The following is a 19225-nucleotide window of genomic DNA, read 5'->3' on the forward strand; positions in this document are numbered from 1 at the left end:
CTAGACTTAGATTAAGATGAGGAGTCGACCTAAGGACATATAACTACAACATTAATGACATGCGACTATTTAAGATCCCCAGTCATCTCATTTTAATTCCTCTTATACCGGTATTTAGAGATATTCACATCAATTTTACAGCAGCGGTCAACATGGGTTAGTATACTTATTGTTATAGTAATTGATTGTCACGAAATGTGGCTATGTCACGTATTTGCTTACAACAAACTCATCATATCCATTCTACTGCATTTAATTAGAAGATAAACTTGATTATGATTATGTTGTTACGTTAGCGTGTGTAGTACATGAAAATTTTAAATTTTAATGAGAAATATTTAATTTCGAATCATGATATACATAACATAAAGAAAAAAATTCACTGAAATCTGATCTGTACGTATTTAAATTACAACAATTTAATCCATGACTAGATTTATATATGATTATTTTATTGTTTTCCTGTAATTTAATAAAAATTGAATGAGTTATTTTGACCTTATTAATTCAATCAAAATATCAAATCCAGTCAAAACTTCGTTTAACGTAACAGCCCATAAAATCATAAGAAGGGTAAAAAATGTATAACTATATGGATATGATTATACCTATCTTCACCTAGTTTCTAGATGCTTTATAGTCGCAGAATCTTTTGCAATTTTGTTGAGGTTCCCACGTACATCTCGTCAAAATCTTGGAAGGTAGTATATATATATATATATATATATATATATATATATATATATATATATATATATATATATATATATATATATATATCATCAGTTTTGTCATCTTCTCCCATGGGAAAGGAACCAAATACATAATGCTTTTTGGAATATAGTGTGTGAACTTTTGTGGGTGGACTCTTCTATGTGCGATCGACTAAACTCTATACATTTCTTTCATCATGACTACGCCTGCGTATACGTATTACATCCACGCTAGCTTCTTTATTTGTTGCATGCATGCATGTGACTGGCTATGCATTTGATCAGATTTTAACATTTTGCATGCATGTTAGTAAGTCATAATAGTCATTATTGGGTGACTTTATAATATATCAAATTAAAATTGTTATAATGCTCATATTGATGGCACAGAAGTTATTTAAACTCATCTTTCCACTATTGTTGTTAATGCTGAAACTAGAGTCAAGTTTTAGCTATCAATAATACTTAAGTACATTTTAGATTAAAATATAGCTCAACAGGTCATGAAACTGAAAGCTGCCTGCACGGTAATTCAATTGGTTTCTGTGTGGTTATTTTGGTTAAGGACACATGACTGAGATTAATTGGCAGCCGTAGTGTAGGAATTACATCTAATGTGATGATTTCTTGCGGACACCAAGAATTGGTCCTCACAAATCCTGTTGGACCAGGGTGTGGGGGAGGAGAGGGGAGGGACCCGCGAGATTTCGTCTTTTGTGGACAAGGTGAAACCCACGACTATAGAAAATTGTAACTTATTAAGTAGTTATGTTGAATTTGTATTAATTTTAAAGTAAAACAATATATTATCAAATAACCAAAAATAATTTTCACCAGCATATATAGTTTCCACGAAAACATACTTGTGTTCTATTTTTTTTTCATTTACATTAGTTTATCATATAACTTCATATGATTAATTTATGGTGAATAATTCGCTACGACTTCTCCTGTAAATTCTCTACTGAAAATTATGAAATTTCCGACCACCTGAAAATGATCTTAAATCAAGTCGAAAGTCTTGTTCCGACCACTTTTGGTATCCGGAAAAACCTTTATTGCTATTTCCGACCACTTTTTGCTTTCGGCTTGATTTAAGATTACTTTCAGGTGGTCGGAAATTCTATAATTTCCAGTAGTGATTTTGGTTGCCAATATGTTAATTTATTATTATCATATCATATTTAATTTTTAATGGAGAGTTTTGGTTGAAAAAACGTGAGTTCTTTTTAAATTTTTATAAATAGTCTACCTAAGTTTTTAAGATTTTGTTCCTTAAAATTTAAACGACAGCAAAAAGGACAAGAAAGACAAAAAAGTCAAGAGTTGTTGGTTTGTCACTTGAATAGTTCAATTATGTAGTTGCAATGGCGAGGAATATATATTACCCGTGAAGACAATTCGTATCGTCATGTTTGTAAAAGGAAAATGCTTTGTTATTATCTTCTTAAATTAAAATTCATTATGATATGACTTATAATTATTAAATGTTATGAATTGATATGTGGGTATATATCCCCCTTCCCTTTAAAAAAAATGTTATGAATTGATTTATCTGGAAGTCAGGCCACAACATGAAGGGAAAACTCGAAGGCCCCCTAGGCGAGAAATTTTACTTTTGTAGGCAAGGAAAAGTTTGAAGGAAAATATTCATGAGAAGAAATGAGCATTTTTCATAATAAAAATAGGAAGAGAATTTCTATAAAGAAAAAATAAAATTTATCTTACAAGAATCACTCATTTCTATTTATAAAATTTTAATAAATTAATTTTCATTAATTGATGAATCTCACTAGAAATATAATTAATAATAAGAAGCGACACATTAATCAAAAAAAAATGTTGTTATTGATTTTTCAACTATATTATCATATTTTGCAAGAAGTGAATATTAGTACAATATTTTTTTTTAAAAAAAATTGCCTCTAAACCATTATATTGGTAAATTTTACTCCGTACTTAAGATTTGCTTCTCTCCCCAAAATTAGGTTCAATTTCTATCACGAATATTAAGAGTTTGTGTTTAATTCTTTATATAGTCTAACAAAATTGATTAAAAAAAATGATACTGTCTAATAGGGATGATGAAAGGTCAAGTACATTAATTAGAAGATTCATGGTAATAAATATAATCACCATGTGCATTTGAATTATTCCTCCTCATATATATTTAATTCACTTAAAAAATAATTGATTAATTAATTTCGTAGATAAAGATTCTTCCAGTTGACCCTGCCGCTCCAACTTAATTAATTTAATTTATCTAATTCCCATAATCTTTGACAATTCCTAATTAGTATGGTATTAGGTTTATATATATAAGGCATAAAAAGACAATTAAATGGCCAAAATAAGTGAGTTATCAACTTACAAAGATGAGGTTAGTGTCGCCCGGCCGCGCGTATTTTTAGGTGTCTTAGATTATTTATTTAGTTTTTGGTTAATTAGTGGAAATCAAGATAACTTATTTTACTTCTGATGAATCAACATTGAGCCTTATTAGCTTTAAATTTGTTGCTTAGTTAATTAATTAGATGTTGATTAATGCATTTTTAATGGATACCGATGAAAAACTCAAGCAAAATTAACATATACTCGGTTTATTTGGATGGTTGAACCTAACATTTTATCATCAAAACATGACCTGACTGCTACGCAATAATTATAAGGAAATAAAGTTGCGTATTCATTACTAACTATAAGTTTTTACATATATAGTTGTAGTGTTTGATCTTGACAATTGGTATCAGATCAGAGCAGAATATGAATTTGAATCTCGTTGTAGTTGAAGGGGGATTGTTAGGTGTCGGCCTATCGACTTGGAAAGTCGAATCCAGTAGGGCGCTTAGCTGTCAACTTGAAAAGATGAGTCCAGCATTAAGCTAGCGCTTGATCATGACATTATTATTCCAAGGAGCACTTTAGAATCCTACAAGGCTGAATAGAATTAATAAGAAGATGCGCACTGACATTTGGTCCTGTCTACTAACCCATTGAGTCACCGTAATTTACATTTTTCCACATACTCTATCGGATCGGACTATGGGGGCCCTTAGGGTTGGGAATTCAGTCTCAGGGTAAGAATTAATAAGAAGAAAACAATCATAGACGGTACTAGTCAGCCCACATAACAAGGGACATAATTTTTTATTACTTTTTTTTTTTTCTGTTGAGCTTAAAAGTAGGAAGTAGGTCTGCTCTTGAAAATTTTCCATGTAATATCTTAACTGTAATTCACCCCAAACAAACAAGAGTCAATGCAGTACGAAAACAATGCCTAAGTTTGTGCATTAAGGTTGTAGGAAGGAAAATTTCAACAGAATACAGTTAACAGTTACACATGGCAGTAATTGAAGATTTGAAGCCGATCTTTGTGCCTAAGCTAGGCTTTTCTGCATCACCTCCATATAAACACCCATCCATCCTCTCTCTTGATTACTGTTACAGATGAATAAAATAAAATAAAAATAATATAATATAATAAATTACTCCCAAAAAACAAAAAACAAAAAAAAAAAAACAAAAACACCAAAAAAACCACAAAAAAACATATATGCGTAAAAAAGAAAAAAACAAAAAAAAAAATAATGGAGACCGGATCGACAACTGACAAATCGCCCTTCCAAGTCGAACAAGCTCCGACGACGACGTCGCCGACGTCGTCGCCGCCGCAACCGAGTCAGTTATGGAAGATCATAGTGGTGGCGTCGATAGCCGCCGGAATCCAATTCGGGTGGGCCCTGCAGCTATCTCTCCTCACTCCATATGTGCAGCTCCTTGGAATCCCGCACAAGTACTCTTCCTTCATTTGGCTTTGCGGTCCCATTTCCGGCTTGATCGTTCAGCCGCTGGTGGGTTACTACAGCGACAATTGCACCAGCCGTTTCGGCCGCCGTCGACCCTTTATCGCCGGCGGTGCCGCCCTCGTCATCTCCGCCGTCATCCTCATCGGATTCGCGGCCGATATAGGCCACGCTGCCGGTGACCCCCTAGGGAAAACCTCCAAGCCCCGTGCCATTGCCATTTTCGTCGTCGGGTTTTGGATCCTCGATGTCGCCAACAACATGTTACAAGTACTCCCTCCGTTCCATTTTAGGTTTGACTGAAGGTTAATTTCAATCTTTATATATTTAAAAACTTTATTAAAAATTATAATTATAAAAGGGGAGTATATGGTTCTGTTTCTTAGAACTTATTTTAAAGTTTATAATCTAAATAAGTTATAAGTTCTATTTGGTCAAACCTGGAAAGTTTAAAATAATAGTTTATATAACCTTTCAGAATCAGCTCTAAACTTTTTAATTTTTCAGCTTTCAGCTAGCGGGCGTAGCAAACAGTATGTGTGATGATATTTATACAATAAAATTATAGTAATGTCACTCACGTTTTAATGCTTTTATCATGGTGATTCAGGGTCCATGTAGAGCGTTGCTGGCTGATCTCTCCGACGGAAGCTCCGACAGAACACGGACGGCGAACACGCTGTTTTCATTTTTCATGGCGGTCGGAAATGTGCTAGGTTACGCCGCCGGTTCCTACCCGAACCTACACAAAATTTTCCCGTTCGCACTGACAAGCGCGTGCGATGGCTACTGCGCCAACCTGAAGAGCTGTTTCATCATTTCCGTCGTCCTCTTGCTGGTGGTGACCGTGGTGGCATTGTTTAGCGTGAGCGAAAGCAAGCACTCAAAGGAAAGCTTCCAAGGAGGGGGAGAGGGAAAGAAGATAGCATTCTTCGGGGAGCTTTTGGGGGCGCTGAAGAGTCTCCCGCGGCCGATGTTTATCCTCCTGGTGGTCACGGCCCTCAACTGGGTCGCGTGGTTCCCTTTCTTCTTGTACGACACGGACTGGATGGCCCGGGAGGTTTACGGCGGCGAGGTGGACGACCACGGGCTGTACAACAGCGGCGTGCGGGCGGGGGCGCTGGGGCTCATGCTTCAGTCGGTGGTCCTGGGGTTCATGTCCATTGGGGTGGAGATCGTCGCGCGGCACGTCGGCGAAGTGAAAACGCTGTGGGGTGGGATTAACTTCATCCTCGCCGTCGGTTTAGGCATGATGGTTTTGGTTACCAAACTAGCGGCACACAACCGCCGGTATGACGCAAGCGGCAACGCCCTCCCGCCGTCTCCCGGCATCAAGGCCGCAGCTTTGGTCATCTTTTCCGTTCTCGGCATTCCTCTAGCAGTAAGCCCCGCTTCGCTTCGTCCTCAACGCCTTCACACTAAACATTTATTTTATATATATATATATATATATTCTTCCACTGGAAACTCGGCCCTCATGCATATATACTCTCTCTTTATACAATGCAGGTGACATACAGCATTCCATTTGCTTTGGCATGCATCTTTGCAAGTGATGAAGATGGTTCGGGGCATGGTAAATTACAAATCAAGCTAAAACTTTAAAATTTTGGCATTCTCAGCTAAGTTGGTTAGGCTGTAAGTTGACATTATATATAACTACAAGGCTATGTAGTACGTACCCCTAATGGAAGTGGTCTATTGATTTTCTTGATTTGAGTCGGTGAATTATGAAAAACCTAGACTGATTTACTGTTTGCGGACCTAGACTTATTACCTTTTTTATTTGAGTCGATCAGCTATGAGAGAAACCTAGATTGGTTTACCTCCTTGTGGTCCTTTGTCGGCTAGGGTCACAAGGCGAAATTCATCACGGGTAAATAACAAATCAAGCTAAAGCTTCAAAATTCTTAAGACAACCCTAGCTAAATTGATCAAGTTGTTGGTATGATAACCACAAGTTACAAGTTCGACTCTCCGTGACAACGATCTATTATTAGTCTTTGTTGACTAGAGTCACACGACATGATTTATCCCATAGTGGCTGAGGGTTTTCTTGTCATAAAAAAAAACTTCACAATTTTCAATATATATACACAAATGCATGCGGTTATATATATATGTGTCTAAATTTCATTCCATGCATGTACAGCGGGTCTCTCCCTAGGTGTTCTCAATCTTGCAATCGTGGTGCCACAGGTACGATGATCAATTTAGTACATTATTATTTTTATAATTTGTACGTAGTACTAGACGTGAATATGAATTTGCAACATTATCTTAATTAATTAATTAATTGAAAATGTATAGATGTTCGTGTCATTCTTAAGTGGACCTTGGGATGCAGTGTTTGGAGGTGGGAATTTGCCGGCATTCTTAGTGGGAGCGGTGGCTGCGACCGTGAGTGGAGTATTAGCAATCACAATGCTTCCATCGCCAGGACCAGATCAAAAGCAAATTGTGATACCATAGCCATTATATTATATATATATATATATATGGGCTGGGCAACTCTGCTGTTTTATTTAGTTTGTACGACGATGAGGAGTATGGCAAATTTAATTTTGTCATTTTTATTAATCAGTGGTTCGATCAATTTGGGTTGTACTGGAATGGAACTTAAAATCCAATAATATAATCCCTTGATGCTCTCTCTAGTATGCGTCATGTGTAATGACTTTGAAACTAAATTAAAAGTGGAAATCTATCTACCAAATATATATACATTTTTCTTCAAAGGATCGATCAGATAATTTATTCAATTCGGATTCACCAACTACAATGCATTATTTATGCATTGCCAGAATACACATTTATTTATATATATAGGGTCGCGTTCAGGTGCAAATAGGTGCTCAGGGAAAAAATGCGAACCAATCAGTGCACTTCACGTGTCAGCATTCATTGATCGGGTGCACATACTTTTACCTACAAGTGCACCTACTTTCGTCTGCAAGTGCATGTAGTTTTTGCCTGCATTCATTGACCCGGTGCACCTATTTTCACCTACAAGTGCACCTACTTTCACCTGTAAGTGCATGTAATTTTGTCTTGTTAACATTCATTGATCTGAGTTCGTTCTATTTGACATCATTTTGTTCTTGCAGGGAGTTTAGGGGTAGTATTACCCATGAAAACCACCCGCAAACATTCATGCACCTAGGTGCAACTACTTATAACTATAGGTACACTTACTATTGATGCTCAGTGTAAATTTTACTTGCATCTATAATACATTTTACATGCACTTGTAATACATTTTACTTGCACTTCGATGTTCAATTATTTATGAAAATGCCACCGCCTTTATCATCTATTAGATCTGGACATGTGGACGGATATCAGGCATTCATATTCATACATGGGCGCTCCATTCGCACCAGAGTGCAATTATATATATATATATATATATATATATATATATATATATATATATATATATATATCTATATATATATATATAAAGGAGAGGAGGGTGGCCTGTATGCATGCTTTTCGATCTCCCAATACACTTCTTGTCTCGTTAGATCGAGTCTTTTAATTATATTATATCTGGTCTGGGATATCAAGGTATCTTGAACGACTTTTTTTTAATACTATTAACTCTCTTACAATATAATATCTGTTTATAACTACTTTTTCAATTTACTAAAGTACAAATAATTAATATGTGGATGAAATATTTATTAGGCTTAAGCTATAAATTTTTTACTCATGAGAAAGTGGGTCTGACTAAATTGCCAACACAAGACGCACGACATCTGGTCAACTACTTGCATGAGATGAGATTATTATTAGGACTCGAGAAAACAAAATCGCGGGTATCAATGTATCTTAACCCAACCCATCATATGTTGACACTAGTAGTTATACGGCGTACCATGGTTCCGAAAATGAAGTTGTTTCTTTAAGTAAGGAAATGGCAATGGTTAAATTTTAACAAATTTTGTATTTTTGTGTGTTCAGAATAAAATGAAATTACAGTGTATTTAAAATGAAACTGAATAATTTGTCTATTATATTGTGTTTATATTATTATCAAATGAAACTGTAATTGAATTGAAATAATGCTTTAGTTGTGTTGGAATGAAACTGCACTATGTATAAAATGAAACTGAATAACATATATATCTCACGTATTGAGTGCATATTGTCAAATAAAACTGTAGTTGAATGGAAATGATACTTTAGTTTTGCTGAAATGAAACTACAGTATTAACCAGCTTGGTTGACATGAGTGACCGTGCACTCTTCTCCCTTAAAAGAAGTCGAAAGTTCAACCCCCTTTCGTATGCAAAAACCAATCTGGCCAACACTTTGTCCCTTAATTAGGCCGGACCGGTGCAAACACTTTGCCCTTTAATTGGACAAGCATTACGTAATGTTACTTGAACAAAATATTATATCATCACAAGATCTTCCAGCCGGGCATACCAGCTCGGTGCGAACACTTTGTCCCTTAATTGGACCAACCCAGTGCAAACAGGGATTAGTCCTACTGTATGTATAATGTTACTTGAACAAAATATTATATCATCACAAGATCTTCCAGCCGGCCAGGAATTGTTAAGTTGATGATAATGTACAAAAATCTACTAATCACAAGATCTTTATTATCTAATCTTTAAAAGTCTGTTCACTCCATTCCCGGCTTCTAACGTTTACCTTCATTTAAACCGTGACTATCAACTAGTTATAAATTATTTAGCTTCGTGTTGATTCCTTTGTATTAGTGACAAATTGTTTGTTGGTACTTGACTCTCCTAAGATTTTTCTAATGCCTTATGGTAATTAATGTAAAGATTTGATGCACAGATGACAAGATCTATCTTTTGGACAAGATTTGTTGAAAGAACAATGATGTAATAAACTAAATCCTATTTTGACATTTAATTTACATTCAATTAATTGCCTTATTAACGTTATACTTGCAACATAACATAAATTTTGGGAGTTGCATGTAATTAAAATGCTTAACTTTACAACATTAACACCACCAAAATTAATGTAACATTATTTAAATAGCGTAATAGTATGTAAACCATACAAGCTGTAAATCGGTGTGATGGGTTGACCAAGAAGGCAGGTGTATGGTAAGCAATGAAGAAGAAAAATTCAAAAGAAATGATAATAACAAACCATAGGAATTGTAGGCGAGGTTAGTTGGTGCAGTAGTGTAAGTAGAAAAGGAATAAATATTTGGAATTTGGTTGTGCACTTATAGTCTCATACACAGTATAAGTAGTACCGTGCGTGATGATGATGAAAAGAAGAAACATATATATATCAAAAAGAAGTAAATAATACCCCAAAATTTTGATCTATCCATAAATATATAAAATATCATAAATCAATCATCAGTTCTATCGATCAGTGGTAAAAAAAAAAAAAAAATGGAGGTTGGTACGAGTTCATCATCCGGTGGTGGCGCGTTTGAAGTGGAGCAAGATTCAGAGGCTCTTCCGGCGGAGGTGGAGGCGGAGGCACCGTTATGGAAGCTGATAGTAGTATCGGCGATAGCCGCCGGAGTCCAATTCGGATGGGCCCTACAGCTATCCCTCCTCACTCCATACGTGCAGCTGCTGGGAATCCCTCACAAATTCTCCTCCCTCATTTGGCTATGCGGTCCAATCTCCGGCCTCATCGTCCAGCCTCTAGTAGGCTACTACAGCGACAACTGCACTAACCGCTTTGGCCGCCGTCGACCCTTTATTTTCAGCGGCGCACTCCTGGTGATCTTCGCCGTCATCCTCATAGGATTCGCCGCCGATATAGGCCACTCTTCCGGAGACCCGCTGGGGAAAGTAACCAAACCCCGCGCCACCATTATATTCATCGTGGGTTTCTGGATCCTGGACGTGGCCAACAACATGCTACAAGGGCCGTGCAGGGCGCTGCTGGCGGATCTGTCGGGCGGGGATGGGAGTAAAACTCGATTGGCAAATACTCTCTTCTCGTTTTTCATGGCGGTTGGGAACATTGGCGGCTATGCCGCCGGCGCCCAATCCACCCTCTATAAAAGCTTCTCTTTCACACTCACCGACGCATGCGACGTCTACTGCGCCAACCTGAAAAGCTGTTTCATTATCTCCGCAGTCCTGTTGTTGATCGTAACCGCGGTGGCCGTAACCTGCGTGGGCGAGATCCAGTACACAAAGAAGGCGACGGAAGGAGGGGAGGGGAAGGTGCCATTCGTCGGGGAACTTTTTGGGGCCTTCAAGAATCTCCCCAGGCCCATGCTCATCCTCCTCATAGTCACGGCTCTCAACTGGATCGCGTGGTTCCCGTTCCTCCTCTACGACACGGATTGGATGGCCCGGGAGGTTTACGGCGGAGAAGTGAACGACAATGGATTATACGACAAAGGTGTGCGCGCAGGAGCATTGGGTCTGATGCTCCAGTCAGTGGTTTTGGGATTCATGTCCATTGGAGTGGAGCTCCTGGCACGTCAGCTTGGTGACGTCAAAATGCTGTGGGTTGGTGTTAACTTTATTTTGGCCATTGGTTTAGCCCTCACAGTAGCCGTCACCAAAGCCGCATCACACTCCAGAAAATACGACGCTCATGGCCACCCCCTCCTGCCAAATTCCAGCGTCAAGGCCGGAGCTTTGGCTATATTTTGCGTTCTGGGTATCCCTCTAGCAGTAAGTATATATAGTAGTTCCATCTTAATTAATTTCACTTCAATTCATCTATCTCATCATCATCTCATACCTATCTAATTACCTTCTGATCCATCCATGGAGTAGGTGACTTTCAGCCTTCCGTTCGCCCTAGCATGCATCTATTCAAGTGATGCTGGTTCTGGGCAAGGTACGTAAGTCCACTACCGGAAATTATGGAATTTCCGACCACCTGAAAGTGATCTTAAATCAAGTCGAAAATCTTGTTCCGACCACTTTTGGTACCGGAAAAAATCTTTGTTGCTATTTCCGACCACTTTTTGGTTTCAACTTATTTAAGATCACTTTCAGGTGGTCGGAAATTCCATAATTTCCAATAGTGATCATACATATATATATTGCATACATTATCAATGTAACTAAACTAAAAGACATATATATTATTGCATGCAGCTGGTCTCTCCCTTGGTGTTCTCAATCTTGCAATTGTTGTGCCACAGGTAGGTATTATATATATAGACCATTATATTATATTGTTAGTGTACTATATTTGATTGATCTGATGAAATGAAATGTACAGATGTTTGTATCGTTTTTAAGTGGACCCTGGGATGCATTGTTCGGAGGAGGAAATTTGCCGGCATTCATAGTGGGTGCAGTATCTGCGGCGGCGAGTGGGATATTAGCAATCACTCTGCTTCCCAAACCAAGATCAGATGGCAAGATTGTGATACCCTAGTTCTAGTAGTAGTGAGCAGCTTTAGCGATTCCACACCTTTAATTGATATAAGCTAAGGGGAATAGCAAAGATGAATATGCATATGCTTCTTCTTCATGGCATGCAGTTCCACATACTGTTGTCCTCTACTGTCCGGAAATTAAACCCCCAGAATAATTCCTCTCCGGCGAGACGACGATGCTTTTGCTTATTGTACTTAATCACTTTAAGACTTGGATGATGAGTGGATTTTTGTTGTTCTTAATTAATGTGAAAATAGTACTATGATCTTTGGCTCCCTTGGAAGTTTTTTATCCATCCTCTTAGCTTCACCTTTCCTCCCATTGACTACCAATGCATTCAAAATGCCCTAAAAGTACATAATTGTCTTCACTGCAACAATTTATGCACCTAAAGATATAAATAAAAGAATTAAGGGCATAAAAATCGAAATATTTATTACTCAAAATTAAATATGTTTCTATATGAATAAAAATATGGACATAAATACACTTATCAAGCTTCTTGCTTACTTTAACTTGCGACTAGTCATGTCATAGCACCCAATCCGCTAAGGATGACATTTTACATGTTACTTGTTCAAAAATCAGGTATGTCTTTTCCTCTAAGTGTCATAATCTAGTAAAAACTAACAAATTATTGGTCTGATTATAAATATGAAATATTTAATCCTTTTTTGTAGCGAGCCCTACATAATTTTTTTTTGGGTGAACAGGAGGGGTCCGGAAAGGCCCCGAAGGACTAAGAGATTCCTCGCGTCCCACATGTCTTTAATACCATTGGGGGCGGGTGATTTAGAATGGACGTTGGCGAAGTAGTTACCCGAATAAACCTTCCGTGTCCTTCTTCTTTTGTAGTGGGCCTTACATAATGACTCTTACCCGAATAAACCTTCCGTCATGTATTAAAATTTTAAAACCCAAAAATTCCAACTTAAATGGATTATATTGTGACGACGACTGACAAAAACATTCAATAATTTGAAGGAAGAGTTGAGTAAATTCATGGCAAAAATGTTCAACAAAAAGAGGAGTGTACATCAAGAAAAGCGAAGGAGGAAAAACATAAGGACTTATTGGTATGTATGTTAGCTCCTCTAAATTAATTAATGGAGATTACGCTAACAATGCAAAAACTAGTAACAGATAGAATTAGATTTGGTTACAACTGCATTTGGTTTTGGTCCTTCCACTCTCGCTCACACTCCACATTAATCAACAAAAGCAATAGTTGTTAAAGCTAAGAAAAAGGCAAAGATCCAGAAAAGACAATGAAACAATCAAATCATCATAGATTAATTATGTAAGCCCAACTAAACCCCTCAAGGAAAACTTGAAAAGAAAACATGTGAAAATAATCAAGGAGACCAACAAAAGAAATAGAATTCTTCTTACAATAAAGTTACAAAAGAACTAACCCTTTTTGGATTGAAAAAAATGGAAGACTTCAACATCTTCCATGCATAGTCCCAATAGAGGTTTGTAGAAGACGTTTGATAACTCTTCTGACACCTTGTTACGGCTATGAGGGATGGGATGGGTTTACTTGGGGATGGCAATGGTTCAGGGTGGCTACATCCACAATCCAATTATAATGAAATAATAAAATTCACTAGTGATATTAAAACATAAAATAATAGAAATATTAAAATATACTCTATAGTAACTAAATTAATAAGGCAAAATCTCTAATTAGAAGAGGATCTGTGAGACGAGCGAATTTTTTATCAGTATTATAGTTTCTTCTTTATAAGTATTATAATTTTTCTCATAAGTATTTTTCAACTACTAATATTATATTTTTATTTAAAAGTATTACATTTTTAATTTGATTAGTCCCGAGTGGATCAAACAAAAATAATTTGTTTTTATCGTTCACGAGATGGAGCTAGTTTATCAAACAAAAATAATTTGTTTTTATCGTTCATAAGATGGAGTTTAGGCATAATTCTTGAAAAGCATCTAGACACAAGGAAAACGAAATCAGTGGAAACTAAGCAATGATATGAAATTGGAGAAAAAACAAGGAACATGAGTAAATAATCAAATAACAAAGGTAGGACTTGGAGTGAGGTGACATTCGATTCAAATGCTAGGTCATAGATTTAGGAGAGTCAAACTCAACATCGGGTTCCAAGATTGTCAACACCAATTTGGAAAACACGCCACTTTCGTGATTCTAATGCTAAGTTGAAGTGAAAGACAAGGATTGCCCAACTTTCGTGATGCACCGACCCTCTACAAAGCGCAATTAAGCAATCTTGATCTAGATCCCTAAAACTCCCTACTTTCATAGTGGAATCTAGGAGTTGTGAGATGAGTGATGTGTAGCAAAAATGAGATGTGGTGAGTGTACGGGTGTGTTATGTCGTCCTCGGGGGATTGGGGGATATGGCACGCAATACGCAATCACAAGAAACTAGCACTAGGCAATCAACAAGAAGCTAAGCAAACTACAAGTTTAAGGAAATGATAAGACTAACACATATACACAAAGATAAACACAAAATAAAGAAATAGGACTCAAGCTAGGGTGCATTATCATCTAGATGCTTTAACAACCTAAGGAATTAGGGAGAACAAGTAACCAAGGAATCAAGCGGGAATGCACGTAGGTATCCTAGTCTACGAACCATTCTCGTGATTAATAAACAAAGATTAGAACAAGGAATTGCCCCACTTTCGTGGTGAATCAATTCCAAGTCCATCAAGCACACAAAGCATCTAATCCCCCAATTTCCCCTATTTTCGTAGGAAGAAATCGGGTCTATGCAAGGGGTGACTTGGATTCATCACCCAACTCTCGTTGAGGCAAGGAATCCTCCAAAAACAAGCTAATGAATGTGTACATCAAACATTAACAAGATATAAATACAAAACCTTCACAAACACATGAACCCTAGGTTGGAGTTCTTCCCCTTTTTTGCAATAATCACAAATCAAGCATCAAGATAGAAAATACAACCCTAACTCAAGTCCATAAACTAACTACTCATGATTAAATAGCATAAAGAACACAAAAACACAAGTAATAAGCATAAATCTTGCAAAATAAAGAGATAAAAGGAAGGAACACTTCTCTAAAGAAATTGGATGGTAGAATCTTGAAATGTTGGAATCCAAGTGTTGAATCCTTGATTACAAGCTTGAAATATGTTAAGAAACCTAAATCTAAACCTAATATAACACTACAATATGAAAGGAAGTGAAAAAGAGAAGCTAGGGCTCAACCATGGGTCAAAACTAAGTAAAAATGACAAAAAACGGAGTTTATAAAAAGTTGCAGCAGAGGTGACACGGCCAGGGACATGGCCATGTCCCTGGCCGTGTCCAAAATAGCAGTAGCTACTGGAATGCACAGAAAATACACGGCCACAGACACGGCCGTGCACTTGTCCGTATCTTTTGGCCTTCAAAACGTCAGAATTTGGATCTATGGTCTTCATGAAAGTTGTAGCCCTTCGAGTCATATTTCCAATGCCGCAAGAATCACTTTATTTGGACATTCCTAAGCCGAGATATGGTCCAAAAACCAAACAGTGGTCAGTTTTGGATTGTAAGTTTGGAACTTTAACTTCAAGGACAGTTTTGAACCCTGTGACTTCCTTTTTAGGCTTTGATGTCTGAATATGAGTTGTAGATCTTTGAGTCTTCTTTCCAATGGGACAAGAATAACATAATTTGGATATTTGTAGACCGAGATATGGCCCGAAAACAGAACAGTGGCCAATTCCTGCGAGAATTTCAACTTGTTGACACTTGTTCCACTTTTGCCTTGGTTTAATTTGTCCATATGATCAACACCATTGAAAACATCACTCTTTGGCTCATTTGGAAGTGTTGCATCCATCTCGTTAGCTTCACCTTGGCTCCCCTTGACTCCAAATGCATCCAACATGATCTAAAATCCTTCATTTCTACTCAAAGATAATGAATTGTGCATAATGGATCAAATGAGCAAAATAAAGATCATTTTGAACAACATTGTGACACTTCATAAGCAAAACAAGGTTAAATATGGGATAAACATGGGGTATAAATATGAACAATTATGCACTTATCAATGAGTCTAAGAGAATATATATCATCAACCCAACTTTCGTCATGGTTGGATTCCAACTAAGATGAGTGTTAACAATGTTATGCACCACATCTTAACACAAGAATACAAAAATCTCAATCTAAAGTATACAATTTCCAGACACACTAGAATTTTTGAAATTCTAAATCTTTTACAAATAGTACTCCAAAAGAATTTCTTAACATTTCCTCATAGTGGTTAAGGATTATTCATAATATAAAATTTATTTAAAAAAAAAAAAAAAAAAAAAAAAAAAAAAAAAAAAAAAAAAAACCTAACAAATCAAGACCCGCATTAGCAGCCTTACGTCAAGTACGGTAACAATACTCGCTTTGTCTAAGAGCAGACTACCTTAGCACACCCTTCAACATGTTCCTAATGCCCAAGTGAATGCCACACCTTCACTTAATAATTTATACAATGAACAATAATATTTTTATAGATCAGAGCTTACATAATTTAATGTGATATTGGAATCTTTGTATTTGAGTCACATTCCTATGATTCTTCTTGTAATTATTGTTGTTCATATAATAGAGGTTTTTTACTTGTTCCATGACAGACGGATTGTTACGTTTCTAAAGCTGCCATTACTTCAATTCCTCCGGTCCTATTGTTGTTAATTCACTTTTTATTCTTCCAAAAGGTTGAACCTCAACCCTAAAGGCTCCCCACACCCCGGCCCAACAAAGCATCTGGAAGGATGTAAATCATGGTAACTCAGAGGCTACACCTAGACCTTTGCTTACTGCGCACAAGGAACCCCCTCACTTTGAGAGGGTGCTCCCACATTGCCGCTGTTGAGACTCGATCCTTGGTCCAGTATTAAGCTTAAATTGATTTAATAAGGAGATTGATGTTTGAATTAAAATTGTGTAATACGAAAGCAAATATAAATTAAAGAAGATGATACAAAATTAAATTCCACATTAAAGGAAATTAACAACAACAAAAATCCACTCATCATCATCAACGTTTTAAAGTGATCAAGTACAATAAGCAAAAGCAGCATCATCGTCTCAACGCTATCCGCCGGAGAGGAGTTATTTTGGGGTTTAATTTCCGGACAATAGATGACAACAGTATGTGGAACTGCTGACAGAACATGCCATGAAGAAGAAGCATATGCATATTCATATTCATATTTGCTACTACACTACAATCTAGGGTATCATAAGCTTGCCATCTGATTGAGGTTTGGGAAGCATAGTGATTGCTAATATCCCACTCGCCGCCGCAGATACTGCACCCACTATGAACGCCGGCAAATTTCCTCCTCCGAACAATGCATCCCAGGGTCCACTTAAAAACGATACAAACATCTGTACATTTCATTTCATCAGATCAATCAAATATAGTACACTAACAATATAATATAATGGTGTGTATATATAATACCTACCTGTGGCACAACAATTGCAAGATTGAGAACACCAAGGGAGAGACCAGCTGCATTCAATAATATGTATGTCTTTTAGTTTAGTTACATTGATAATATAATGTGTATATGCAATATATGTATGTATGATTTACTACGTACCTTGCCCAGAACCAGCATCACTTGAATAGATGCACGCAAGGGCGAACGGAATACTGAAAGTCACCTACTCGATGGATGGATTAGAAGGTAATTAAATAGGTATGAGATAGATGAATTGAAGTGAAATTTAAGATGAACTACTATATATATACTTACTGCTAGAGGGATACCCAGAACGCAAAATATAGCCAAAGCTCCGGCCTTGACGCTGGAATTTGGCAGAAGGGGGTTGCCATGAGCGTCGAATTTCCTGGAATGTGTTGCGGCTTTGGTGACGGCCACTGTGAGGGCTAAACCGATGGCTAAAATAAAGTTAACACCACCCCACAGCATTTTGACGTCACCAAGCTGACGTGCCACCAGCTCCACTCCAATGGACATGAATCCCAAAACCACCGACTGGAGCATCAGACCCAATGCTCCTGCGCGCACACCTTTGTCGTACAATCCATTGTCGTTCACTTCTCCGCCGTAAACCTCCCTGGCCATCCAATCCGTGTCGTAGAGGAGGAAGGGGAACCACGCGATCCAGTTGAGAGCGGTGACTACGAGTAAGATGAGCATGGGCCTGGGGAGATTCTTGAAGGCCCCCAAAAGTTCCCCGACGAATGGCACCTTCCCCTCCTCTCCTTCCACCGCCTTCCTTGTGTACTGGACCTCGCTCACGCAGGTCACGGCCACCGCGGTTACGATCAACAACAGGATCGCGGAGATAATGAAACAGCTTTTCAGGTTGGCGCAGTAGACGTCGCATGCGTCGGTGAGTGTGAAAGAGAAACTTTTATAGAGGGTAGATTGGGCGCCGGCGGCATAGCCGCCAATATTCCCAACCGCCATGAAAAACGAGAAGAGAGTGTTTGCCAATCGTGTTTTACTCCCATCCCCGCCGGAAAGATCCGCCAGCAGCGCTCTGCACGGCCCTTGTAACATGTTATTGGCCACGTCCAGGATCCAGAAACCCACGATGAATATAACGGTGGCGCGGGGTTTGGTTACTTTCCCCAGAGGGTCTCCCGTAGAGTGGCCTATATCCGCGGCGAATCCTATGAGGATGACGGCGAAGATCACCAGGAGTGCGCCGCTGAAAATAAAGGGTCGACGGCGGCCGAAGCGGTTGGTGCAGTTGTCGCTGTAGTAGCCTACTAGAGGCTGGACGATGAGGCCGGAGATTGGACCGCATAGCCAAATGAGGGAGGAGAACTTGTGGGGGATTCCCAGCAGCTGCACGTATGGAGTGAGGAGGGATAGCTGTAGGGCCCATCCGAATTGGACTCCGGCGGCTATCGCCGACACCACTGTCAGCTTCCATAACGGTGTCTCCTCCGGAAGAGCCTCCAAATCTTGCTCCACTTCAAACGCGCCACCACCGGATGATGAACTCGTACCAACCTCCATTTTTTTTTTTTTTTTTTTTTTTTTTTACCACTGATCGATGATAAACTGATAATTTTTTATATTTGATATTTGATAGATAAAATCAAAATTTTGGGGTATTATTTACTTTTTTTTTTTTTTGGATATATTTATGTTTCTTCTTTTTATCATCGTACTTCGTAAGCACGCAGTTTAGTACTCACTCCTGCACAACCAAATATATATACCTTTCCTCCTTACACTCCACCAACCTCGCCTACAAACCCTATGGTTTGTTATTATTTCTTTTGAATTTTTCTTCAACTAGATTGGTTACGTTAAACCTGCCAAATCGCAATGATTCCTTCTTTGAT

The 19225-nt window shown here is 37.9% G+C and overlaps 3 protein-coding genes across 3 annotated transcripts; 2 read left to right on the plus strand and 1 right to left on the minus strand.

Moving 5' to 3' along the window:
* Positions 1-4177: 4177 nt before the first annotated feature.
* On the plus strand, positions 4178-7057 carry LOC109175536 (sucrose transport protein-like). The gene is made up of 5 exons (XM_019324803.1): positions 4178-4786; positions 5127-5897; positions 6026-6092; positions 6669-6715; positions 6827-7057. Exons 1-5 carry the CDS (start codon positions 4301-4303, stop codon positions 6986-6988), a joined length of 1533 nt encoding a protein of 510 aa, XP_019180348.1. The 5' UTR covers positions 4178-4300; the 3' UTR covers positions 6989-7057.
* A 2737-nt stretch (positions 7058-9794) lies between these two features.
* On the plus strand, positions 9795-12145 carry LOC109175315 (sucrose transport protein-like). The gene is made up of 4 exons (XM_019324566.1): positions 9795-11160; positions 11266-11329; positions 11593-11639; positions 11720-12145. The coding sequence occupies exons 1-4, from the start codon at positions 9910-9912 to the stop codon at positions 11876-11878; spliced, it is 1521 nt and encodes a 506-aa protein (XP_019180111.1). The 5' UTR covers positions 9795-9909; the 3' UTR covers positions 11879-12145.
* A 4752-nt stretch (positions 12146-16897) lies between these two features.
* On the minus strand, positions 16898-18926 carry LOC109175316 (sucrose transport protein-like). The gene is made up of 4 exons (XM_019324567.1): positions 17655-18926; positions 17499-17562; positions 17361-17407; positions 16898-17280 (listed from the first exon to the last, which is right to left on the minus strand). The coding sequence occupies exons 1-4, from the start codon at positions 18891-18893 to the stop codon at positions 17122-17124; spliced, it is 1509 nt and encodes a 502-aa protein (XP_019180112.1). The 5' UTR covers positions 18894-18926; the 3' UTR covers positions 16898-17121.
* Between the last annotated feature and the right edge of the window lie 299 nt (positions 18927-19225).

Source organism: Ipomoea nil, unplaced genomic scaffold, assembly GCF_001879475.1.
Source record: "Ipomoea nil cultivar Tokyo-kokei standard unplaced genomic scaffold, Asagao_1.1 scaffold0688, whole genome shotgun sequence".
NCBI lineage: Eukaryota > Viridiplantae > Streptophyta > Magnoliopsida > Solanales > Convolvulaceae > Ipomoea > Ipomoea nil.